The sequence below is a fragment of the Entelurus aequoreus genome, linkage group LG16 (assembly GCF_033978785.1).
Source record: "Entelurus aequoreus isolate RoL-2023_Sb linkage group LG16, RoL_Eaeq_v1.1, whole genome shotgun sequence".
Lineage (NCBI taxonomy): Eukaryota > Metazoa > Chordata > Actinopteri > Syngnathiformes > Syngnathidae > Entelurus > Entelurus aequoreus.
Window position 1 is genome coordinate 29,927,229 of NC_084746.1, and position 27,337 is coordinate 29,954,565.

Here is a 27,337-nt window from a genome sequence, read left to right on the forward strand (position 1 = left end):
TTGTCTTCTTTCTAAATATTTTCCCAAAGGACACCAAAATGTTGCTATCTGCAGGCGGGAGCGTGCCTATGTTCCCCGGGTCCTATGTTCCCCGGGTCCTATGTTCCCCGGGTCCTATGTTCCCCGGTTGTTCCTGGGTCTTTGTATGCGACCGGGGAACTTAGGACCCTTTTTCTAAAAAAGGGTCCTATGTTCCCTGCATTGTATCTGGCGAAATTGCGAAATTGTGCCCTGACCAAAACCATCCCTAAACCTAACCTGTCACAGGGCGTTGTGGAGCACTTTTTTTTGGCGAAATTGTGCCCTGACCAAAACTATCCCTAAACCTAACCTGTCACAGGGCGTTGTGGAGCACTTTTTTGGCGAAATTGTGCCCTGACCAAAACCATCCCTAAACCTAACCTGTCACAGGGCGTGCGGCAGCAGATAGAGCAACTCAAACGCGAACTTCCTTCCTTCGACAACTTAAACGCGTCTCTGTCATGCGTGTCTGCGTGCGTCTTACTTAGTCGCGCATTGGAAGCAGCGGGGAACATAGAACCCTTTTCTGGAAAAAGTGTTGTACGTTCCCCGCAGCGGGGAACATACAACACTTTTTTTTAAAAAGGGTCCTTAGTTCCCCGGTAGAGGGGAACATAGGACCCGGGTAACATAGGGACGGGGAACATAGGGATGACCCGCTGCAGGCAGCTTGCTAGCTATGATGGCAGCAACGATGTCTGCCAGACAGGAGAGAGTGGTCAGTGACGATCGAATCGAGAAAATGACAAAATGGGTCAAAGACCAAAAAGTTATTAACTGACAGCAGTGACAAATGTCAGACTGTAAACTTTCTCGAAAGAAAAGGACAAAATGGGAAGATGCTGATAATAACAGCAAAATGGAAAATATAAGAATTTCCAAGTAATGCTCAACTCAAGTGTGTGTGTGTGTGTGTGTGCGCGCGTTAAACTTCTTGTTGAATGATTTCAAATTATCTCTGAGTCTGAACTGAGGGAAAGGAAACCAAATTTTGAGCAGTCTCTCACGAGTTCAAAATACCAAATGAGGAGATTCTAAAAGAACAGACCGGTTTATGAAAGACTTGATGGGGGAGGGGCACAGCTAAGAATACTTGAGTGAGATTCTGTGATCCAAATTCGAGATAGAGCTTTTTGATAATGATAATTTGTCAGAGTAAGGTTGTGTAATCAAAATTTGAGAATGAGCTTTGTCAATCAATCAAGAATATTTGCATTAAGTTCTGTGATCAAAATTCAGAAACAACCTTTAATAATTGATAAAGAATATGTGAGTGAGGTTGTGTGATCCATCCAATTTGAGAATTAGCTTTGATAATAATGATTGAGAGCCTCTGGCCCTCTGTGGATCATGGCCGCGGGGCCAATTTTGCCTGGCCCCTTGGGGCCTCTGTGGGTCGTGGCCGCGGGGCCAAGTTGGCCTGGCCCCTTGGGGCCTCTGACCCTCTATGGATCGGGGCCAAGTTGGCCTGACCCCTCGGGGCCTCTGGCCCTCTATGGATCATGGCCGCGGGGCCAAGTTGGCCTGACCCCTTAGGACCTCAGGCCCTCTGTGGGTCGCGGCCGCAGGGCCAAGTTGACCTGGCCCCTTGGGGCCTCTTACCCTCTATGGATCGTAGCCGCGGGGCCAAGTTGACCTGGCCCCTTGGGGCCTCTGGCCTTCTGTGGCTCGCGGCCGCGGGGCCAAGTTGGCCTGGCCCTTTGGGGCCTCTGGCCTTCTGTGGGTCGTGGCCGCGGGGCCAAGTTGGCCTGGCCCCTTGGGGCCTCTGACCGTCTATGGATCGTGGCCGCGGGGCCAAGTTGACCTGGCCCCCTGGGGCCTCTGACCCTCTATGGATCGTGGCCGCGGGGCCAAGTTGGCCTGGCCCCTTGGGGCCTCTGACCGTCTATGGATCATGGCCGCGGGGCCATGTTGGCCTGGCCCCTTGGGGCCTCTGGCCCTCTGTGGGTCGCGGCCGCGGGGCCAAGTTGACCTGGCCCCTTGGGGCCTCTTACCCTCTATGGATCATGGCCGCGGGGCCAAGTTGGCCTGGCCCCTTGGGGCTTAAGATTATTATTTTTGCAAAAGTAGTTTTGCTTGGGTCGCGGCCGCGGGGCCAAGTTGGCCTGGCCCCTTGGGGCCTCTGGCCCCCTGGGCCTGGGCCCGGTAGGCCCGGTCATTAATCCACCTATGAACACGCTGCATGCTAAAATTGGGAACTGCAATTCATATGACACGGGCATCTACCATCTCTCTCTGTATTTCAAGTACAACAATCAAGAAGCTGAGTACCGTATTTTCTGGACCATATGGCGCACCGGATTATAAAGTGCACTGCCGATGAGCGGGTCTAGTCAGGTCTATTTTTATAGAAAAGGCGCACCGGATTACAGGGTGCATTAAAGGGGTCTTTTTTTTTTTTTTTTCTAAATTGAAAACATTTCTTTGTGGTCTACATAACATGTAATGGTGGTTCTTTGGTCAAAATGTTGCATAGATTATGTTTTACAGATCATCTTCAAGCCGGTTTCTGACAGTCGCTTCAGGATGCACCGTTTTGTGGGCGCTCTTGTTTACGTGGCTCACCTTTAACAGCGTCTTCTCCCCGTCATCTTTGTTGTAGCGTGCAAGGACGGGAGTGGAAGAAGTGTCAAAAGATGGAGCTAACTGTTTTAATGACATCCAGACTTTACTTCAATCAATAACGGAGCAGCATCTCCTGATCCATGGCTCACTAGTGCAATAACAAGACCGGAAATGTGTCCTGTGAAAAACTGTCCGACCGGAACCCTCTAATAACTAAAGTTCCATGGGTGATTAATGTAAACTCACTACACCGGTATGTTTTAGCGCTTTCATGGCGAGTTTACTGACAGATATAAGTAAGAACTTTACACTACTTTATATTAGAAATGGCAACAGCGGAGGATGAATGTCCCATAACAAGAAAGAGAAAAAGAAGAAGCTTATCGACTACGGATTCGTCACGGACTACAAAGGCGGACGCGCGCAAATTTTCCAAATATTGTGAAACAAAAGGCCAGATAATATGTCTTACCTTATACACACACCATAATAATACTCGTATGTTGAAGCACAGTACAATCCATCAAGCGGTGCGGCTTCATAGCTTACCAAAGTCGTACTAAAACATTTTGATAAATTTTTGAGCGCTGTGTGTAATGATCTATATTTTCAATGGAACATATAACATGTTGGTGTTGTTTACTTGAGTCATATTGCAGTCTACACGTATCTCTTTTGTGTGACTGCCATCTACTCGTCACACTAATCATTTCACCATGTACCAAATAAGATAGCTTCGAGGTTGGTAAACACAACCAAAAGTATTCCGTATATTAAGCGCAACGGGTTATAAGGCGCACTGTCAATTTTTGAGAAAATGAAAGGATTTTAAGTGCGGCTTATAGTCCGAAAAATACGGTAAGTGTAATTCAAATGGAAGAGAACATAATAAAGCAGAAGAAGAAACCCACCTCTCCATGCGAATGGCCTCAGTACGTCGTAGTTTCTCCTCCCAGGTCTCATTGAGTTCTGCGATGATTTTCTCAGTTTCCTTTTTAGGGAAAGCAAGGGGTGATGACCTGTATTATATTATATGTTGTATAGCGAACTCATGTTTTGACTTCTTCATATCCCACCTTGAGCCTCTCTATGGCCTCTTCACTCGCCGGGCTAAAGATACGATCGTGGAGGTTGCTGATGGAGCCGGCGCGACTGGACAGGGCCGACAGCGATGGGGACGGGCTCATTCCCGTCATGGCGTTGGTCACTGCGAAAAGAGCACCCCTTTGATTGACAGCCTGGCGATCGTTCGCAAAGTTCTTGTAATCGCACAGGTCTGTCAGAAAAGAGAGATGCCGGAACGAGGGAGACGGAAAGGCAGGGATCGGACACGCAGCGCAATGGATAAGAGGAAGCAAACAAGAGGGCAAGAGGGAGGAATACAAAAGAAAAAGAGAAAACTGAAATAAATTGAATAATGGATCAGAGAAGCAGAAGTAATTTGCATACCCACACTGTTACTGAAAGATGCATACAGATAAACGAATGACAGGTTAAAGGAAAAAGACTTTCAAGCACCTTATTATGTAAAAAATATTTTTAATGATGTTCTAACAGTAAAGTGTAATCACTTGTTTGCTCCACTTTTGAGAGAGTCACTTGAAGGTTTTGTGGACAGCTTTGTAAAAAAAATTTAAAAAGGCTTTACTACACATCTTAAAGTAAAGCCTGGAGCACTGACTACCCGTCAGGAGCTGTAAGTTTGATAATTTTGTTCTGTTTTTCAGCGAATAGAATAACAATGCACGACGTTGCTGTTAAAATGTAATACAATGCTAGCATTGTAGCACACAGAGCTATGCTAGTGTTGCTAGCATTTGTGTAATCATGTCCCACTCCTTAGTATTATATTGTTGTATGTGATATATGGCATTTATAATGTTGGAGAAGCGCGTTTGTAAAAGGTGGATAAACCACACAAAGTGCTTCTTGAAGCAACACAAACAGCTCATTTGCATTAAAGCTCTACAGACACAAAAAAGGCGTATTCCAAATAGGACTTACAAAAAGCGCGTTTACTGTCATAAATCCAGCATTAAGGGGGAACTGCCCTTTTTTGGGAATTTTGCCTTTCGTTCACAATCATTAAAAAGACATGACGACGGATGTTTTTAGTTTTTTTTAATGCATTCTAAATATTAAATAAACGTAAATAAAAGTCAGCTTACAGCGGAGCCACTGGGAGCTCCACTATTCCGCCCATAAAATCCCATAAATAACCATTCAAAAAGCGCCAACAAAACTCCATTTACATTTCGTGACTTGAATATTAACCAAGTATTAGTGATATTATTACTATAAGCGCTAACGCAGACAAACTATTTAAAGCAGCGCCATGATCACATCATTGTGTGTCAATGTTTACATCATCGAGTGGTCTGCTGCTTCCTTGCTTCCCTGCTCCCTGTAAGTTTACTGTAGAATATCATAAATCATGCCTTTTACCTGAAAGGTAGATGGCTTAGAATATAATCCGACAAATTGGGACACATTGACAACCTTTTAGGAGATGGTAATTATGAGACATTTTTCATCTAAATGGGAATACATGAACATCCTAGCAGTCAGGATCCTAATAACAGCAGACTGCACACAGTAAATGATGTTTTATAATGTTTGTTGGCTTTCATTAGGTCTGTAGGGAGCAGAAGTCAGAGATGAAGAAAAAAAATGTCGTAATGAGTTTTTTTTTAATGAATGTGCCGCGTATGCTTAAAATGATCAAAATACGTAAATAATAAATGTTATTGTAAATGTGCCCGTTACAACATTACATATACACTTACATCATGTATATAAAACCCTAATGGAGGTGTTTGGATGTTTTTGTTTCGATAAGCAGAATTGAACGGTTCCCATAGAGTCTATTGTAAGCGGACTTTTGATCGAATTTTTTTAATATTTAGAATGCATTAAAAAAAATCCATCCATCATCATGTCTTTCATAATGACTGTGAGCGTTAGGCAAAATTCCAAAAAAAAAGTGCAGTTCCCCTTTAAAGCTCGATTGTGGCCGCCGTACTTACAAACCATTATAACTGGACTTATTTTAAATTGTTGAAAAATTGTACATTATGGGACCAGGGCCACCCTGCCCTAAACGGTGAAGACGCACTGTGCATAGGGTCCTGCGATCTGTAGAGGTGCCCCAGTTTTTCAATTGATGAACAACAGGGCGCTTCATATGACATTTTACATCAAACATAAATTGCCACACGCTTTCCACTTCTTAATTTTTATTTTTAGTGTATCTTGTGGTGCACCGTAATAATAACGGTCTTGAACAACGGAAGATAAAGAGTTCAAATCCAGGTCAGACTTATGTTTTAATGAGGTTAAAATTGTTATTGTTTAATATACACTTGAGTTTTAATGATTCTAAAGTTAATATTTTGCACAAAAAAATTATGAATTAGTTGTAGGACCAAACTAAACAACTAAAAAATATAAATTCCAGTTTGATCAAAAACGTACAAAATTGTTTTACAGAAAAAAAAAGTGTGTTTTTTAAATTTTTTATTAACATTTAAAATTAAATTCTGCTTTAAATGCACATTTGTATGAACTAGCAAAAGTGTACACATGTGGACACTATAAATAATGTGTGCCCAAACTTTTTGTCTCCAAGGGCCAAATTGAAATTGTGCAAATGAGCCATGGACCAAATACAGCATTTGAAGCATACAGTAGCCCCATGAATGAGGAGTTTAACCCCACACCGCCATATATAACGTAGTGGAGATCATATCATTCGACAGATGGCAACTGTTAGCTTTGTGGACATGTCATCAATTATTGTGCGAGCTTGAAAGAGCTCAAAACGAAAATATATTTGGGAAGCCACCCTATGGCCAATTGAAACGACTTGGCGGACAAAATTTGACCTGCCTGCCCCACTTTGTTCACGCCTGCTATAAATCATTTGTTCACTCCTCTTGCACGCGGAGGCTACACTTTTTCATCTTCTTTCCGCATTGATTTTTCCAATAATTTGTCAACCGTCTGTACTTCACCAGCTCACAAGCGTGTTTATGAGAAATTAAAAAAAACAAACAAGAAAAGCATTTCAGCATGATATTTCATTTGTTGGGAGTTTTTCAAGTCAAGTGCATGCCTTAAAGCACACACACAGCCACAGAGTAAGAGGATGCAAAATAATGAGCTCCTTGTCATCACTGCTTTGTGGTACACAGTTCTAATTTGTGATACACGGTCCCAAATTAGGCTACGTATTCCCAAACATATAAGGGACTGGTACACAATCAAATAAGATCAATTACAAAAGCTGTACTGAGTTGAGCTTTAACATTTCTTCCTAAATATGAATCTACAGCATCATTTTAAGGATGATGCTAAGAGAGTGATCCATTTTTGTCCTAGGTGCTTGTTATTTTGCTCTCTGATGTGGAGGAAGAAGACAAGCCGGCTCGGTAATTCCGTTCTATCAGTTGCAAAGTGCAGGCGTGCTTGCGCTACATATATAGCATACACACGTTTCAAATTGCTGATGATGGGGCCACTGCCTCGATATGCTGATAGGACAAAGAGGAGGAAAGACTTAGCATCCTCCTTCCAGACACACACAGAAGTGGTAATGACTGTATTTGCTGCACATGGAGGTGCGCATGTGATGCTTTTAGTGCTGACACTCACTCTCGATGATGTCGCCCAGGCCCTGAGCGTACAGTAGGTCCTTGAGGCGAGCCACTTCCTCTTTAAGCTCACGCACGAGACGGTTGCTCGGGTCCTCATTGATGACGGCGTTGCAGCGGATCTGTTTGGCACGATCGGCGTACCTGCAGGAGGTTTTCAGACGGATAAATGCGCAAAGCATTTTAAAACGTGTTCATGCAGTTGATGAGGCATCCTAATAAAAAGATTCTGGTAAATGGATTTCTTGAAAATATTTGTGGGAAAAAGCAAAAATAGTGAAGACGAATAACCATATTTTAAAAACATTAAAATGTATATTAATCATATGTTGGATTTGAAATATTGTATAATTTCTTAAAAAGCCTTGTTCCATTTTGTATGCGTAATGATGTTCTAGTGTTAATAGTTTGATAATATCAAAATCAGAATCAGCTTTACTAGCCAAGTATGTTTAACATACAAGGAATTTGACTTGGTAAACTGTGCTTTCTTTGTTTAATGCAAAAAAAAACATAAGAAAAACACAAAAACTTGAATGTATGATGAGTAATAGGTTTTTTTGCACGGTAATCGCTTAAATATTGAATAAAATGCCCTAAAGTGATAATATGACAATTATTTGTAAAGCTAAATAATTGCTAGATTCCATCCATCAATGGTTACGGGTAAGGGTAAGTTGGAGCCTATCCCAGCTGACTTCGGGCGAGAGGCGTGGTATACCCTAGACTAGATTACAAATATAGAATATAATTTAAATGTATGACATAAAATAGTTGTTTATTTGGATGTAAAGGTTTAAAAAAGTGCTCAAACATTGAATAAAAGTGCCTTAAATCGCTTGAAAATATGACAATTATCTAAGGCTTGTATTATGTAAGACTAAATAATAGCCTGATAAATATATCAATATTAATCAATTGATTAATATCCTAGAATATAATCTAAAAGTATATCATATACAGTAATAGGGGTTTATTTGTATTGTAAATGTTCAATACATACATATATATGTATACATACATATGTATATATATATATATATATATATATATATATATATATATATATATATATATATATATATATATATATATATGTATATGTATATATATATATATATATATATATATATATATATATATATATATATATATATATATATATATATATATATGTATACATACATATGTATTTATATATATACATATATATATGTATATATATGTATAGATACATATACGTGTATATATGTACATATATACGGTACATGTATATATATATATATATGTAAATATATATGTATATATACACATATATTTACTTACACACACACACAAACACACACATATATCAGTGGCCTAGTGGTTAGAGTGTCCGCCCTGAGATCGGTAGGTTGGAGTTCAAATCCCAGCCGAGTCATACCAAAGACTATAAAAATGGGACCCGTTTCCCTCCCTGCTTGGCACTCAGCATCAAGGGTTGGAGTTGGGTGTTAAATCACCAAAAATGATTCCCGGGCGCGGCGCCGCTGCTGCCCACTGCTCCCCAAGGGGATGGGTCAAATGCAGAGGACAAATTTCACCACATCTCGTGTGTGTGTGACAATCATTGGTACTTTAATCTTTTAATCTTTAATATAGGCTAAATAAACAGATTTTTTTTTTTTTAATAAACAGATGATTATAATATATAAATATATAAATATAATATATGAATATAAATCTAGATAATGAATTATCTAGATTTTATCTAGACTAATTATCTAAGGCTTGTATTATTTAAGACTAAATAATAGATTAATGTCCTAGAATATAATCTAAAAGTATAAAACTAGGGGTTTATTTGTATTGTAAATGTTTAATACACACACACACACACACATATATATATATATATATATATATATATATATATATATATATATATATACATATATATATATATATATATATATATATATATATATATATATATATATATATATATATACATGTATATACATATATGTATACATACATTTATATATATTTATATATATATATATATATATATATATATATATATATATATATATATATATATATATATATATATATATATATATATATGTATAAATATTTATGTATATAAATGTATGTATACATATATTATGCATATATATGTATATATGTATTATATATGTATGTGTGGGAAAAAATCACAAGACTATTTCATCTCTACAGGCCTGTTTCATGAGGGGTTTCCTCAATCCTCAGGAAATCTCCTGAGGATTGAGGAAACCCCTCATGAAACAGGCCTGTAGAGATGAAATAGTCTTGTGATTTTTTCCCACACATACATATTACGCTCTACCACGGTATCGAGCACTATTTTTTGGATAATCTAATTAAGACATATATGTATTATATATGTATATACTGTATATATACACATATATATATACAAACACATATATAGGCTAAATAAACAGATGATTATATTAAATAATATATAAATATATATAAATATATGAACATAACATACAAATATAAATCTAGATAATGATTTAGAATATAATTTAAATGTATAACATAGTGTATAATAGGGGTTTATTTACCTTGTAAAGGTTAAAAAAAAGTGTCCAAATGTTAAATAAAGTGCCCTGAATTAGTTGAAAATATGACAATTACAGTATCTATAAGGCTAAATAATTGCTTGTTAGATGGTAAAATGATTTAAAATTCTGGGCACAAAGTTGCATGAAATTTACACACCAAATGAAGTAAAATAATTGCCTATATTCCTACAAACACAGTATATATTGTAATACTTACTAAAACTAGCAGTTGAATGAAAATGTAATAATAACTGTAGAATAGTTATTTTTGTCTGTATAAAGTTATATTTTGCAGAATTAAATACAACTAATTGCTACATGTTCCTTCTCTCACCGCAGGGTACTTAGGGTTTCATCGTAGTTGATGTCGGCAGGGCTGAGAGCAGCCACCATGGCCGTACGAGAGTTTCCACCTAAAAACAAGACAAATGCAAATACAAGAAAAATCCAAATAATTCAAATTAAAAAGGCTTGCAACTGAATGCACACACCTAAGTTCTCCCTCAGCAGCCACGTCAGGACCGAATCTCTGTATGGAATAAAACTCTCCGCCTTCTTCTTCTTCTTGTTCTAAAGAAGACTTTGAATTTGTTGAACAAATATACAAAACAAAAATACATGTGCAATGTTTGATTTACTAACCTTATTTGGTACTGAGCCCTGTCAAACAACAGGGAAAAAAACAAAGAGTAATTGGAATAAGAGGATATATACTGCAATAAATGGATATGTTGCTTTATAGCATACCAGCTCAGCTAAAGCGGAAATAACTTTGCCCAATGTTGTCAGAGATTTGTTGATGTTGGCTCCTTCCTGAAAATGAAATATATTAATTTAAACATTTAAATGTGAACCGTGCCTGAGAAGCTGGGCAGGACAAAAAAAAAAAAAAAAAGTGAACCGTCAACACAACACTTCACCTTCAGTCTGGTTCCTTTGGCTCCGGTAGAGTCGGCCCGCTCGCTACCAGCCAGGTCCACCAGGCTGATCTTACTGACCTGTGATGACATAAAAGGTAGTTTTAGAAAAAAACACTACATTGAAATGAACTAAGAATGTCAACGTTAACGCGTTAATGCATGTGATTAATCAATAGAGAAATATTGCGTTACCGTAATGAATGAAGATAAACACAGTGTTTGCACAGGCAGTGACCATGACCCACGCCAGCCTGACCATAGTTAGAGCGATGTGCTCTGCGCCCTTCAAAACAAACTCAGACGGAACTTTAGATAAAACTGAGGTAATTCGTTTATCGTTTATTAACTTTATCATCGGCGCACCTCAAGTTGAAAATAGCATCTTAAAGCAAAACATGAACGTTAGGATGGCGTCGCTAGCATAAATGCAACATGGACAGCAAACAGAGGACAACAAACTATGCTGGATGAGTTGATCTGCGTTCACCGCAGATAAATTCAATAATGTATTTTCGAAATGGACAGCCGCCGCACGTAGGACACTTAACATCTGTGAACACCGAGTGCTGCAAGATGTCGTTCATGTCGCCAACTAGCGTCATACAAACTAGAGGTAGTTTGTACGAAAAAGAGACCAGCGCTGTCATCTGAAAAAGTAAATAAGCGTGTTTGTGTAACCGAGGGTTTGTAATTAGATGAAGCTCAGCAGAAAAGACCGACCATAACAAGGGAATCGAGAGGCAAGTTCTCGATTGACAACCGTCACGTCTCTCGTCAACACACTGGCTTCTTGTCAAGGGACCTTCTTTCACGCACGCACGCACACACACACGCACACACAAACACACACACTTCCGGCTTTACAATAATAGCGTGACACGTCACATCCGGTCCAACTGCGGCAACAAAATGAAAAGTGGCTTACAGTTGTTTAAACAACTGGTTAAAGTAAGGCTCAGGCTAAAGAACAGCTTCTTCCCCAGGGCCATAACCACCCTGAACGGACTGCCCCATTGTCCCTCATAACTGCCTTCTCTTCGGTGCAATAACCCATTCCACTAACCACCCTGTTTTTTTCATGTAGATATTCAAGTATATATTCATTTCACCCACTGTATAGAGTGTACATTTGTACAGAGTGTATAGAGTCACATTTGTACAGAGTGTATAGAGTGTACATTTGTACAGAGTGTATAGGGTGTACATTTGCAGTCCACACCGTTCTTTGCACTTCTATATTTTTTATATTTTTATATATTTACACATTGTTTTCTTGCATGCACACATCGCACTGTATGGAATGGCCTCAATCTTGTTACCCTGCGTAATGACAATAAAGCTGATTCTGATTCTGAAGAGTAAATGCAGATGTAAATGGTGCAATATGTAAAGTTGTTTATGGGTGTCTTTATTACATTATCTAATAATATTCTGTATATCTGTACCTACTACCTAGTTTGCTATATTATTGCAGAGACTTTCAAAATATGCACTTAATTCTTACTATACTTATTGTCACCAAGTTTTGAGCAAATCTATGAATTGCAGTTAAGTAAAACATTTAAAAAATGTTCTTCTATGACATTCCGACTACCAAATTGACACACATTAACATTTTAAGCAAATTTGATTCATGCAAGCAAATAACCTGTGATTAATCATGATTAATCACAGTTCCAGAGTGTTATTAATCTGATTAAAAAAACAATCACTAAAACGAATGTAAATCCCCGGGCTTAACGTGTCTGAACCTTTTCTGATGTGTTGTCACTTTCAGAGTCATATTTCTTCTGAGTGAAGATGATGTTAAAGACGGCGTGGGAGCGGCTGCTGGTCTCGTTCATGTTTGTAGCAGCAACGGTCCTGAAAAAACACACACAGTGCTGTGTTTGAGATGCATTATAAACAGTACAAATTCAAACCAGTTAAAGGAATGTAACCTTATTATGTTGTATTAGCTTTAAAACAACGGCAATGTACCAGTCAAAAATATAGAGACTCTTTCCTGTTCATTAGGATAGGAAAGCGTCTCCATACTTTTGACTGGTATTGTACACTGGCACGGACTAAAGTGGAATTTGCATGGCTCCCCTTCATTGAAGTTCTAGAACAGACCTGGGCAAATTAAGGCCCGGGGGCCGCATGCGGCCCGTTAAGCTTTTCAATCTGGCCCACCGGACATTCCCAAATATCTTTTTTTAGATCTTTAAGATGGAAACTGTAGCCGCCATTATGATGTGCAGTGATGTTTTCAAATTAGCGTAAGTCTTGAACTATACAAAGTATTTCAATGGTTGGAATCTGCGCTTTTGCATGATATACTAGTTACTATGGTCATCTAAGTCACAGCAGCTCAGACGAGGCACCAAGCAGTGTGGGTGGGGAGCGTTTCCACAGAGTGTTTCCAGAGCAGCCAGCCTGAAATGCGGGTGTCAGGGACAGACGCGGAAGGAGATTTTTACAACAAAGTTCTAAAGCTTAGTGATATATCAGATGTATCAGATTGTAGGTGGGTTTTTTTTACCCTTCGTGTTCGTATTTGCCTGTGTTTGTTGCATTTTTGTTGCGTTTCGCTCGATTGTAAAATATGTCGATCGAGAGGGGGTGTGACGTTCATATGTTGTCAATATTCAGTGTTTTATCGTTCATAGTTAATATTTTAAATCCCACATTCTTTATTTTCATGTACATTCTGGGTGTCTCATTCAATAAAAACATTTAAAATTCCATTCCATTCTTTAAGGCGGTCTGTCATAACGTTTTTAGCTTTCAATCAGACATTATTGTGAAGTTTTGTATTAGTGTTCCTAAAAATACATACACTACCGTTCAAAAGTTCGGGGTCACCCAAACAATTTTGTGGAATAGCCTTCATTTCTAAGAACAAGAATAGACTGTCGAGTTTCAGATGAAAGTTCTCTTTTTCTGGCCATTTTGAGCGTTTAATTGACCCCACAAATGTGATGCTCCAGAAACTCAATCTGCTCAAAGGAAGGTCAGTTTTGTAGCTTCTGTAACGAGCTAAACTGTTTTCAGATGCGTGAACATGATTGCACAAGGGTTTTCTAATCATCAATTAGCCTTCTGAGCCAATGAGCAAACACATTGTACCATTAGAACACTGGAGTGATAGTTGTGAAATGGGCCTCTATACACCTATGTAGATATTGCACCAAAAACCAGACATTTGCAGCTAGAATAGTCATTTACCACATTAGCAATGTATAGAGTGTATTTCTTTAAAGTTAAGACTAGTTTAAAGTTATCTTCATTGAAAAGTACAGTGCTTTTCCTTCAAAAATAAGGACATTTCAATGTGACCCCAAACTTTTGAACAGTAGTGTATACCAACCCCCAGACACATTTTTTTCTCTAAATTTGGCCCCCCGAAGCAAAATAATTGCCCAGGCCTGTTCTAGAACAATTGTGGACTAGCCAGGATGACTCTCATTCATTGGCTGCTAATGTTACTGTTAGAAGTGTGCATTGTTTGCACAATAGCCTTAATTTCAAGACACAACTTGAAATGATTTACTTGTATCAGTCTAACATTAATATGCATTTAAAAGAGTATGTCCTCTGTGGGGGAATCTCTGCATATGCAAATAAAGAATATAAAATAGTAGCTATGGGGTTTTATTTTTCTAGAGCTGTTTAGTTACTGTACATCCAATTTCCATCAAATAGCGAACCAACTTCAACTGAGTCAACAAATGCATGATCAAATTTTAGTGGCTTCATGGAGATTACACAACAGGTCGAGAGAGAGAGCTAACAGTTATCTCTTACTGTTGCTTTAAGATTACCTTGCTTTGTTTCCAGAGTCCATCAGGTCCTGGATGTCGTTGTAAGAGGTGACGGCCAGTTTGGACAAATCTTCCACATAGGGTCCCATCAGCGGGTGCTCCCTCACGCGCAAATTGCCTTTGTTTTTGGGGTTCAGCAAGTCGCGGACCCGCTCGCAGTAGATTTCCATGTAACTCACCTAAGTGGAGGAACCAGGCGACCATGAATATATAATCTTTAACCCTCTGGGGAATACATAATTTAATGGCAGTTAACTGCTGCCAGGACAAAAAAGTCCTCGGAGAGTTTAAAGGGTATAAAAAATGTGTTGATTTTTTTTGTTGTACTTTTTTTGCTCAAATCTCTCAGTCAACATCAGGCTAAATAGAAATAGCTAACATGTCATGTTTTGTTGTTGTTTGTTTACGTTTTGAATACGCATTTGATCTAATGGTCAGTTATTTTATTATTAAAATCAGTTATCATCCTTACAGTAAATGTTAAAGGGCTATGGCACTCGGGTAAAGATATACATAGGATTAGGAATAACACAAATTTGATTAATTGTTTTATTTTAAGTTGTGTCTGATTCCAAACCTAATAGCCTTTGAGTATCATGGGACAAAAAAGTAATTACTACCATAATAATTAACATTTTAAACGTTAAACGACACAGTCATTATATTAAATATTTTAGAGAAAAATATGGAGGGAAAAAAAATCCAAAATGTGTTTATACACTTTTGGCTCCCTGAGGGCTTTGTCCTCCTGGTCAGGACTTTAATGGGCTAACATTATTTCCCAGTGTATTGTTGATGTATGAAAACATTTAAAACAAAAATATTAAAAGTTAAAACAAGAAAAAAAAACTTAGGAAAAAATCATGCCATTAGGAGTAACACAAAGCTATGGCAAAAAATATAGCAACAATAATTGACCTGAAAGGTTGAAAAAGTCCCTAATATACTAAGGGTTAAGCTATATTTATAAAGATCACCAAAGGGGGCATAGTATTTATTGTTTCTTTTTTTTATTTAGTCTTCTCTTGATTATTATTGTTTTAGTATATCATTAATCTTATATTTATTTATATTTATTAATTGTTGTGTTTGTTGTGATTATCATTTTTGTTACGATTGTTACAATCAGTTGAGGTCTTGGATTTACATTAATTCACAATATAGATCATTTCCTCTTTTGTCACACCTTGAGAAACATCGAGTGGAGATTTTTGTCTATAGTGTCATTCAAGCCCTCAACTGACTCAGGATCTGCAATCATTTCCTCCAGATTTGGTCCAATGTTCACAAAGTACATATTGAAGCTTTCAACTAGTTTGTTCAAATTGTCATTTTTTATATTTCCATCTGAGAAGTATTTAGGATAATCCTGCTTAGCGCAATTTTTAATAATGCTATTAAGGATGGCCCATGTTGCGCTCATATTGTTTTTTTTCCGGTCCAATAATTGACTGTAGTATTCTTTCCAACGTGTTCGTAATATGCCAGTTAGCTTGTTCTTATACGCTTTGTACTTGTTTTCTGGCTCTGTAGATCTTTGCGTTATAAATGTTCTATATAATATATTCTTCCTGTTGCTAGCATTTTTCAATCCTTTTGTCATCCATGGTTGATTGTTTTTCTTTTGCTTCTTACTGAGTTGTTTCAATGGACAGTGTTTGTCATAAAGCACCTCGAAAGTGTTAAAATAATAACCATATGCATCATCTACATCATTTTCACTATATAAATTGTTCCAATTGTTTTATCTCTCAGATCATTCTTGAAAGCTGTCATACTTTGTTCTGTGCATATTCTTTGAAATGTCTTTTTGTCATCAATGTTCCTCTTGTAGTTTCCGTCCGAAATTATGAAAACTGACAGATGATCCCTGATGTTGGATAATAGCAGACCACTTGTGGTATTATCAAAATCTTTGGTAAAAATATTATCAATCCACATAAGAAAGTTATTTTTTGACTGATTTCAGTAAAAGTTGCCTTAATCCAGTTCTCAAACATATCAATGTTTGACTTAGGTCTATCTATGTATACAACTGATCAGTACATTTTTGCTTTTCTTCATGACATATGTCAATGGTTATACATTCAATATTATCAAAAGCTAATGACATATTTTTTATCACTTTGTAGTTTAACTTCTTCATCACGTACACACCTACTCCCCCTTCGTTCTTGTTGGTTATGTTGATATAATTTAGTTCATATCCTTTCAGGTCAAAATCCATTCCTTTTCTAGCGTCTATCCATGTTTCTGAGATAGCGATAACTTTAAAGGGTTCGTTGAATTGTTCTAAAAAATGCTTCACGTTATTATAGTTTGCATACAAACTTCTGCTGTTTAAATTAATAATCGATGTTTGTTAATAAACATGTTTGTTGTCCATTTTAATGTTTCTGTTATATTGTTCATCTGTATAATAAAAACAATTATTCCTGTAATGAAAGAAAACATTTGTATCTGGAACTAAATCCTTACCTAATTCCAGACTATTGTGCTCTATGCTGTTGAAGGTTTTCAGTTCCATTTATCCCATATATTCATTATATTAAATGGTTACATTACTTGTGGCACTTTTCATATCTTTTGTTTAGAGTTTTATTAGATATGTAGCTTTAATGGTCTGCACAAAATCGACAAGTCATTCCATGTTCTTGCAGAAAGTTGGACATGAGCTCACCTCAACAGAGTAAGACATGCTGTTCTCATTGTTGCTGTCACTGATCTTGGTAAAAAGGTCCTCACAGAGCTGAAGAACCAAAACAGTCATTTAAAACATTTTGGTTTGTTTGTGAATGTGTTTGACTGGAACATTACTAAACAATATTGATAACAATACCAGAGGTATGATGCCCTCTTGGTCCCTCTCCTGTCGCCCCATCATTGTGTAGCTTTTGCCCGACCCGGTCTGTCCGTATGCAAATATGCACACGTTGTAGCCCTCGAAAGCATGAAGCAGCATCTCCTCACCGATGTCCTTGTACACCTGCATCTGCGACGCATAATTGATGTCCTCTGGCTGCAGAGATAAAGAAAATGTGTTTTGAAACAAATAATATGCCATTGTACTGTCACATGCGACTGTATGTGGACACTGACCGTGGTGTGAGACCAGTAAGAGTAGTCAAAGTTGAAACTCTTGTTTTCTTTTGGCTGTTTGGGGTTCAGGATTGCTGCAATAAATAGAACACAGCATGTGAGGAGTAAAATACATCTCTTTTAATATGTGTGATGTAATTCTAAAATTTTTAGGGTTACTATAATGTTCTTTTTTTTCCAAGCTTAAATTAACACAATTGATTCCATCAATAAGGTGTCGCTTGCACAACATATTGACATTTTGGACGCAATTTGGTTATAAGCATGGTATTCAAACAATCAATCAAACAATCAAACTTTATAATTACAGAGAAGCTAGGTGAAGAAACACTATCCCCACAGCCATGGCTGATAATCCCTCATTCAGAGGATTCCCTCTGAGGATTGAGACTTTTCTTAGTAGATTGCACAGTACAGTACATATTCCGTACAATTGACCACTAAATGGTAACACCCGAATAAGTTTTTCAACTAGTTTAAGTCGGGGTCCACGTTAATCAATTCATGGTAAATCGGAACGCAGCAAAGTAAAAATAATAAAACATGTAAAATAGTAAGAACCGTGAGTTGGAATAGAAGATAAAATAAAAGTTAAAATATAATGAAGATAAAAAAAACATACGTATAGACAGTGAATATTTAATTAATAAATAGAACTAAATAAAATCTAGCAAAACCTAGCATAACCTATAAAATAAAAAGTAAAGAGCAAATGATTAAAATAAAATTAATAAATATTAGATAAAAGCCAAATCAAAATGGTGAGTGAGTTTTAAGCCTGCTCTTAAAAACATGGACGTTCTTTGCAGCCCTGAAGTCCTCCAGCAAGCTGTTCAATAGCATAATAGTGGAAAGATGCCTTCCTGTGACTTTGTGTCCTGACTTTTGGAATAATTAGGAGACGAGTGCCAGAGGTTCTCAGCATCTGCAAAGGTTCGTAGAGTAAAAGCAAATCTAAAAGATATGAAGGCCCAATACTAAAAAAAAACATTTATAAACCATAAAAAGAACTGTAAAATCTATCCTGAAACACACACATAATGGTTTAGGGATTCATAAGGGCTGCAGACACTGATGAGCTGCAATTCCGATTCCCTCCTGAGGCAAACAAAGTCGCTGACACAAAATATTGACACTTTGGACACAATTTGGGCATCCAGTATGGTATGGTATCATTATGGTCTGGGGGTGCATGAGCGCTGCCGACACTTGGGAGCTGCAGTTCTGGGGCCGTACTTATCAAGCTTCTTAGAATTACTCCTAAGAAGTCTGCTAAGAGTTGACTTAAGAGTAAATAAATTCTTCGCTGAAAGCTGCACTTAAAAGTTAGTTATCAAGCGTCTTACTCACACTTTCAGCGAAGTGTAGGACTGAATCTTAAGTGTCACACTCAGAGCTGAATTACGACATTACTATGTGCCGTAAACGGAATTTTAGGTGACGTCATTTCTGTGTCCATAGAAATGACCAATCACGGAAGGGAATCCGTTGTCTAAGAATAAATAAATATCTTGGAAATATTTAAGTGGACAATGGGAGTGTATATTTTGACAATAAACTACAAAATAATACAAAAAAAACTAGTCCCCACCGGCACTCACGCTACCGCTCCCTCTCTTCTCTCGCCCACACACTCACTGACGTCACTCACCTCACGGCCACACACATACGCTACTCTCATAACATTTTCTTTCCAATTCATTAATTAGGCAACTAATTTGAAACTGGTGTGGGTGGCTCTATATATACTAGCCCACTGCAGCCACATGCAGAAATCAACATGGAATCAAAAAGTATCAAATCTGTGACAAAAATAATACCCGCTCTGTCTAAACGATACCGTTTGATCAGCTGCTCGTCATCAAACAAATCCAGGACATCCTTCCGCTCCCTGAATGTTCGCGCACGTCTCTCTCGCCTCAGTGCCATCCCCTGCTGGCAACTCCTAACCACTTAAGACACCTCTGAAGGTCTCTTAAATATCGTGGAGAGTAGGAGTGATTCTTAGACTTAAGAACGTTGATAAAAAGCTTTTATTCTTAAGTTTGAGAGTAGGACTAAATTTCGCAAATTCTCAGGACTTAAGTGTAAAATGGCACTCTAAGAAGCTCGATAAGTACGGCCCCTGATCTCAACCCTTGGGAAACTGGGTCGCTTACACAAAATATTGACATTTTGGGCACAATGTGGACATAAAGCATGGTCTGGGGATGCATGAGTTCGGGAGCTGTGATTCTGAACCGCTCCGATTGGGAAACTAGGTTGCTTACACAGCATATTGACATTTTGGACATAATTTGGACATCAAGCATGGTAGGGTAGAAATATTATTTGGGGATGTATGAGTGCTGCAGACGTTGGAGCAGTGGTTCTGATCCCCAACCTTGGTGAACTGGGTTGCTTTAACAAAATATAGACATTTTGGACAAAATCTGGACATCAAGCATGGTATAGCAGCATTATTGTCTGGGGATACATAAGTGCTGCAGACACTGGAGCTGCCTTTCTGATCCCCAACCATAAGAAACTGGGTCACTTACACAAAATATTGACATTTTGGACACAATTTGATTCGAAGCATGGTATGGTAGCATAATGGTCTGTGGATGCACGAGTGCTGCAGACACTGGAGCTGTGTTTTGATCCCCAACCTTGGTAAACTGGGTCACTCACACAAAATATTGACACTTTGGACACAATTTGGACATCAAGCATGGTCTGGGGCTTACTTGGAGATGTACCCACTTGTGTTGCCAGCTATTAAGGCTACAATGGCTGTGTGTTGCCTTGTTTTCAGAAGGACTGTATATCTATACTGCTATACACTGACTACTTTAAAGTATATCTAAGTTTACTTGCACACAATCAAAACCAGATGCAATAATGGCAAGCTAATAAGCCTAGGTTTACATCTTTAGCTAAAATTGGGTCATTTAATAACAAGCGCAATGTTGTGAAAGGCGCCCTTCCTATTAGCTGAGCACGGTCTTCTACTAGAACAATGCAGCCTTGTGGGTCTCTACAGTGATGAGAGAAAAGAGCTATGACGGTGACTTTGACTAAAGCTTTTGTTTGCTTGGCAAGTGTGTGCGTGCGTCCGTGCCTGCTCTGTAGTTGCTGCAGGGCTGAACTGTATTACAGATGAATAAATCAAACGCTACGCTAATGTGGGTATCAACAAAGTACAACTTCTGTAAAATGATACAACAAGTAAATGGAGGAAAATACTGTACACACCCACTACATATACATAATGTCAGGTTGTCAACATTACCATTCATGTGTCACACTCACTTGTTGTGTTTCCTGACATTTGAATGATGCATTTGCTGTCCTTGGCCATCTCCCTGGAGTTGAAGGGTCTCACCCTCACCGCCACTTTCACCGAAGCCGCAGCCATGTTTCAGGTGGCTGCGGAAGCGGGCGGCAGCGCTGAAGATCCGTGCGGCTAAACACACACGGCTAACGCCAGAAGCACCTGCACAGGTAGATGAGAATAACCAATAACCATTAATGTGCCATCAAGCAGAAGGGAAACATCAATGCTGTTATAATAACAATAACAAATAGTGTATGAAGGCTGTAACACGGAATTATTTAATGAGGTCTCTAAAAAATGTTTACCTATTTTTAGGGTTGCAAAATTCCGGGAATATTCAAAGTTGGAAAATTTCCATGGGAATTAACGGGAATATATGAGAGTTAACGGGAATTAATGGGAAATTAATGGGAATAAACATTGAATGCAACATGCTAGACCTTGCAGCATGATTATTAGCTAAAACAACCTGATTTAATGCAAATTCAGTTTAAATTCAACCCTGCACGGTGCATTCCTCCGTCACACGTGCAGTGCATTTTTCCATCACATGCACAGATAATTCCCAGCATGCTACACACTACAGCAGGGCTATTGAGGCCACACTAATATTTGAGTCCAATGAATTCATCCAGTCAGGTAAGTTTTGATGATATTACTGGGGTAAATATATTTGATCTATGGTATTTAAGTTTAATAGAGGTGGAATTGCTTGTTACTCTATGACTGTAGACTACTCCAGCAGACTTCCACTCAAGCCAGCTAGCTGTTCCTGTACTTGTTAAATGATTTTGGGGCCAATATCTCTAGCTAGCTAGGTTTATGTACCACCACAGTCTCATAATGAACCGAAAATATTTATCAGTTAGCCGTGATGCTTTACCTTTTTTGTGATCAGCAAAGTTCAACTAGCAAATACTTAATCAAAATGTGTAGTTTCCTCTGCCTTCTGTTCTGCTAGCCATTCTGTTGTCATACAAGAATGTAGGTTACAGTTTGATTTGGCATGCTGATTGAGTGTTCATTTATTCATCTAGCCTATTTCTATTCATTTGTCTATCAGTAAAATATTTTTAAAAACTACTCCAATTGCTTAGCTGACTATTTATATATGGCATTAGTGTTTTACAAGAATAAATAAATACAAACAGAATAATGCCACGTACACCATCTGATGTGTGGAGACATTTCACCCCAACCAATGTAGGCGGAAAGGCTGTGTACATTTGCAAATACTATGCAAAGAGCTGTCAAAAATGCCACAAAGATGCAGCAGCATATAGACAAGTGCCCAATAATATATAATTATTGTAATTCCCCATTAATTCCCATATATTCCCATTAATTCCCATGGACAGTGTCCAACTTTGAATAATCAAAAAATGGTCAATATTTCCAAACTTCCCGAGCTTAACTTCCCGTGGTAAATTTCCGGAAAGTTTCCGGAAATTTACCGGAATCTTTCCACCCCTTTGCAACCCTACCTATTTTGAACATTTTCTGCACGGCAATTGCATATTTCAATGTTTCCCTAGGGACTGCAAACTATCAGTGGTAGTGGGCAGCCAGCAGCGGGGGTAGACGACGTCATTGTCTACTCTAATATGCATAGTTTGTTTGCCATGACGCGGTGTTTGTTGTTACGTTATGTTATGTTATGTTATGTTATGTTATGTTATGTTATGTTATGTCATGTCATGTCATGTTATGTTATGTTATGTTATGTTATGTTATGTTATGTTATGTTATGTTATGTTATGTTATGTTATGTTAGAGTCTCCAAATGTGTCCAATACGACCAGAAAAAGTCACTAGATTTGTCACTGGTCCATATTTTGAAAAATAAAAAGACTAGATGGTTCTGTTTAAGATTAAGATTAAAGATTAAAGTACCAATGATTGTCACGTGCTAAAGTTGGCATTGCTGATATCTCCTGCTGTCTTATTTTCTGGCAGACAAGGTGCATATGAAGTGAGTTAAAAGGAAGAGTTTCAAAGACAAAACAGTCCCATTATAATGTGTTTATGAGCTTTGGCAAACAGGTATTGCAACATATATTTGTGGCAGTCCGATTTTTTGGTGGCGGTCCGCCACAAATAAATAAATGTGTGAGAAACACTGTATTTGGCAACAGTAGCTCTGTTATGTGACATTAGAAATACAGTACCATGCTAACATTTCATTAGACTGGGTTCCACTTAGTTATTGTTATGTGATGTAGGATCCTTACAGACAAAAATGCAGTAAATGTGATCTTATTTCAGATCTGTGATGCGTTCATATGCCAAAGAAACACGTGTAAACACATCAGCAGTTTAATCCACATCTGATCCAGATGGTATATTTGGTATGGTACAGTATGGTATTACTTAATTTCCAACATGCAGACAGTTACAATACAGTACATTACCTAATCCCAATCGCACATTACAACATGTCCGAAAAGGAGTGAGAAGCAGAGTTTATTCAATGCTAACCCTTTTACTTTTCATAGAAATTGCTAAAACATGTTTGTTCACTTCCTGTGTTCAATTCTTAGCAGAAACAAACAAAAAAAAAAAAGGTAAATTAATAAATATCAATGTTCTCTTGAATAAATAATTCAGTAAGTTGTGAGTCATATAAGGAGAATAAGAGATGAGATTTTCTCATTTATGCAGCAGCAATATAAATGTAACATGACATTTTCACATTATAATATGCTAATATCTGCGTTTAATCTAATTAGACTGGGTTCTATGTAGGCATTATGTTTTGAAGGAACCCAGCAGACAAAAGGCACACAATTGACCAGGATTTCACAGTATTATTTCACAGTGATATGTACTGTAACCTTATAACAAATGACTGTCAATGTCAAATGTTTTTGCTTTACTGTTAGTTGATGCAGTTAAGTGCTGCTAACATTTCCTGTTGATTGAATTACATGACGTGATGTTAGAAGATAATAATATTTGCCAAGTTTGAGTGAATAAATGAGTGGCATATCATTATTGTTTGTTTCAATATTTCCAATTGTGTACTGACTTACAAAATAAAAGACCATCTATGTGGCTGCTTTCTTTTTTTTAAATTTTGCATTTCTCAATCTTGTTTGAAGAAAAAAAATTAACATTGTTACTTATAATGTCAAAAGAGGCGACGTGTGGGAATTTTAGCAGTGATGTGATCCTCTATAGCAGTGATTCTCAAACTGTGGTACAGGGGCTCTATCTAGTGGTACGCAAAATAATCACTTTGTCAAACATTGTGTTACTGTTCAACTGTGTGTAATGTTACAGTTGCCAAAAATATCAAATATACTTGTCAAATAAGACCTCTGCCTTGTTTTTATTGATTAATTATGCCTATTTCGCTACCGTGTTTTAATGTTGGTAATATACTTAACTTACTAAGAAATGAAGTTTATTTGCTATGATTTTTAGCTTAGCGGAGCGGCTCTACACTGTGTCTGGAGAAACATAATGGAGACTGAAAATTAATTCTGTGTCAGTCAGAAAAAATAGGCATTTGTAATTGGTATTAAAAGGCATTACATTTTGGCAATGACGATCACATATTTTTTCATGAAAATCATTCGATACTAATCGGCATTGTTGGGGAAAATTGGCGCTACATAATAACAGCCGTTAGGGTTTTCTAATAACAAGGAATCTAATTAATCACTGTTATGTACGTTACAACCCCGTTACCAACATGTTTGATGTACCGCTACTTTTGAGGCGTACAAGACAGCTTTGCACGCGCATGCACGTTCCTACTACTATTCCGTGGGAATAATGAACATTCAATAAAGTGAGAATAATGAGCATTTAATAAAGTGATAATCATCAACAAATATTATCCTACAATACCCCGTTTGTGGAAAAGCAGAGACATCGCTATTGACGCACATTCAATTGCTTTATTAATTATCAGTGAAAACATTCCCCAGGCGCTGCCATCAACAATCTCCTTCCAGTCCGCAGATTACCAATGCTGAGTTCATTAAAACAGCCAATGAGTGCGCCCTCGCTGACATCATACACTTGGCAACCGGCACCGCTTTTTAAAGGCACACACACATGCGCTCTTCTCTCATGAAACATCTCTCAACTGCATACACTACCGTTCAAAAGTTTGGGGTCACATTGAAATGTCCTTATTTTTGAAGGAAAAGCACTGTACTTTTCAATGAAGATAACTTTAAACTAGTCTTAACTTTAAAGAAATACACTGTATACATTGCTAATGTGGTAAATGACTATTCTAGCTGCAAATGTCTGGTTTTTGGTGCAATATCTACATAGGTGTATAGAGGCCCATTTCCAGCAACTATCACTCCAGTGTTCTAATGGTACAATGTGTTTGCTCATTGGCTCAGAAAGCTAATTGATGATTAGAAAACCCTTGTGCAATTATGTTCACACATCTGAAAACAGTTTAGCTCGTTACAGAAGCTACAAAACTGACCTAACTTTGAGCAGATTGAGTTTCTGGAGCATCACATTTGTGGGGTCAATTAAACGCTCAAAATGGCCAGAAAAAGAGAACTTTCATCTGAAACTCGACAGTCTATTCTTGTTCTTAGAAACGAAGGCTATTCCACAAAATTGTTTGGGTGACCCCAAACTTTTGAACGGTAGTGTATACCAGATATATGAAAGTTTAAAAACCAAAATAACGCATTAACTACTTTCCCAAGTAATTTATTACAGTAACGAGTATGGTTGTTAACAATACACTGATGGTATTTGTATTGCTCCATTTGTAGTGTAATAATGAACATTGTCATTTCTGTATTATAATTTATTTCACTAACTGCTTCTTTGCTATCACTTTTACTATCATATTTGTACATATCCTATTTGCCGATGTTGTTCTATTTTTGTTGTTGTTATTGTTGTGTTTGCTGTTGTTGTTGTTGTCATCGTCGTCTCTCTGTCTTATCCCCCTCTTGTCCCCACAATTTCCCCCTCTGTCTTTTTTTCTCTTTCTATCCCCTCCTGCTCTGGCCCGGCTGCACCAAATAATATTATAAATCCATGTAATAAAGTCAAATACAAATAAGGCAACAGGAGAAGTATCCCACACTTCTCTTTTGTAAAGTAAATTTGTACAGCCGATATGGGCATCTACATCAACAATATTATTTGCCTGAGAAGCTGGACAGGACAAAAAATTTCAAAATAAAAAATACAAATACACCGATGTGACCGGATATCCGGTTCAATAAGTGGCCTGTTCGGCTACGTCGGTTTAATGTTGGTCATTATGGTGGTACTTGGGGAGCCAAGTGTTTTCTGAAGTAGTATTTCGTTAAAAATAATAATAATAATAATAACGTTAGAGAACCACTGCTCTATATGCTAAAAATGTATACACTTAACACATTATCTGCGCAGAATAAGGCTAGTGTGACATTTACAGCTTGTTCTAGATGCACTGCCTCTCCTCCATCTTGCCGCACCTCAAAACCAGGCCACGTAAACACAAGCCAAATCATCCATAATAATAATAATGCATGCGTCCGCCTGACAAGGCTTAGCAGGCATGAAAATCGTGCCGGTGGCAAAAATATCATGTGTTAGACACACATTTGGCCGAAATGTATTTGATCTTTCAAAAGCAAAAAGGACAACAGATGCTCTGACGCAGCAACCATTGACGTCTTCACGTCCACACAAGGCCTCGGCGGACATCAGCATGCAAAATGGATTCAAATACAACAAACAACCTTAACTAATATAACACTGGGGGGAAAAAACAAGTCGATTTACCTCGATGGAAACCAGCACCAAGGTCCGCTGCCGTTCGCCGTCTTACCAATGTTTAGTCCGCCTGCCGACAGCCTCCCTTCCCGGGATGTGTCCACAATCGGCCCTGGGGAAGGAGAGATGGAGGGAAGGATGGAAGGAGGTCGTTACTCCGCTGTCAATTACTAGAGAAACTAGAGACGGTAGTGGGATGAAGAGGAAGAGGGGGAGGAGAATGGGAGCGGGTGAACACGACGACGTTCCATCGACTCCGCCTGTCAGTCTGAAAGCGGGGGGGAAATGCAAGAGGTCGGTGATGACATCAGCAGCATCAGCACCAGCAGATGATGCAGCAGCACTGAGGGAGGGGAGGAACACAAAATAGGCCAGTAAGAAAACATTGTGGCTTATTAAATCTATATAGCCTTGGAGGAGATGGACATATGAAGCCAAAACACTGCTAGTAAGATTTGGTATCTAAAAAACATTACATTGTAGAAAAAGTTATATTTGCACTAAAACAAGTCTTAGCAACAAATAAATACAAACATACAACAAATACAATATTTTTGGTGGATTTTTACATGACATGTTTTCGATATCAATATTCATATGTGTGTAC

At 38.0% G+C, this 27,337-nt stretch overlaps 1 protein-coding gene across 8 annotated transcripts in view; it reads right to left on the reverse strand.

The window, feature by feature from the left end:
- kif1ab (kinesin family member 1Ab) overlaps positions 1-26,990 on the reverse strand; it is a 72,537-nt gene extending 45,547 nt beyond the window's left edge. For 3 of the 8 annotated variants that reach the window (XM_062022583.1, XM_062022581.1, XM_062022577.1), the window contains exons 1-15: positions 26,740-26,990; positions 20,955-21,138; positions 17,661-17,734; positions 17,401-17,580; positions 17,242-17,310; positions 14,562-14,740; positions 12,507-12,618; positions 10,756-10,833; positions 10,583-10,648; positions 10,478-10,495; positions 10,327-10,405; positions 10,170-10,248; positions 7,240-7,382; positions 3,663-3,793; positions 3,498-3,577 (exon numbers count right to left, since the gene is read on the reverse strand). In XM_062022583.1, coding sequence (XP_061878567.1) covers positions 3,498-3,577; positions 3,663-3,793; positions 7,240-7,382; positions 10,170-10,248; positions 10,327-10,405; positions 10,478-10,495; positions 10,583-10,648; positions 10,756-10,833; positions 12,507-12,618; positions 14,562-14,740; positions 17,242-17,310; positions 17,401-17,580; positions 17,661-17,734; positions 20,955-21,060 — 1,394 coding nt within the window. In that variant the 5' untranslated portion in view covers positions 21,061-21,138; positions 26,740-26,990. Of the gene's footprint in view, positions 1-3,497; positions 3,578-3,662; positions 3,863-7,079; positions 7,119-7,239; positions 7,383-10,169; positions 10,249-10,326; positions 10,406-10,477; positions 10,496-10,582; positions 10,649-10,755; positions 10,834-12,506; positions 12,619-14,561; positions 14,741-17,241; positions 17,311-17,400; positions 17,581-17,660; positions 17,735-20,954; positions 21,139-26,739 lie in introns of all 8 variants that reach the window. The other 5 variants (XM_062022579.1, XM_062022578.1, XM_062022576.1 and 2 more) reach the window with 2 other exon arrangements.
- Between the last annotated feature and the right edge of the window lie 347 nt (positions 26,991-27,337).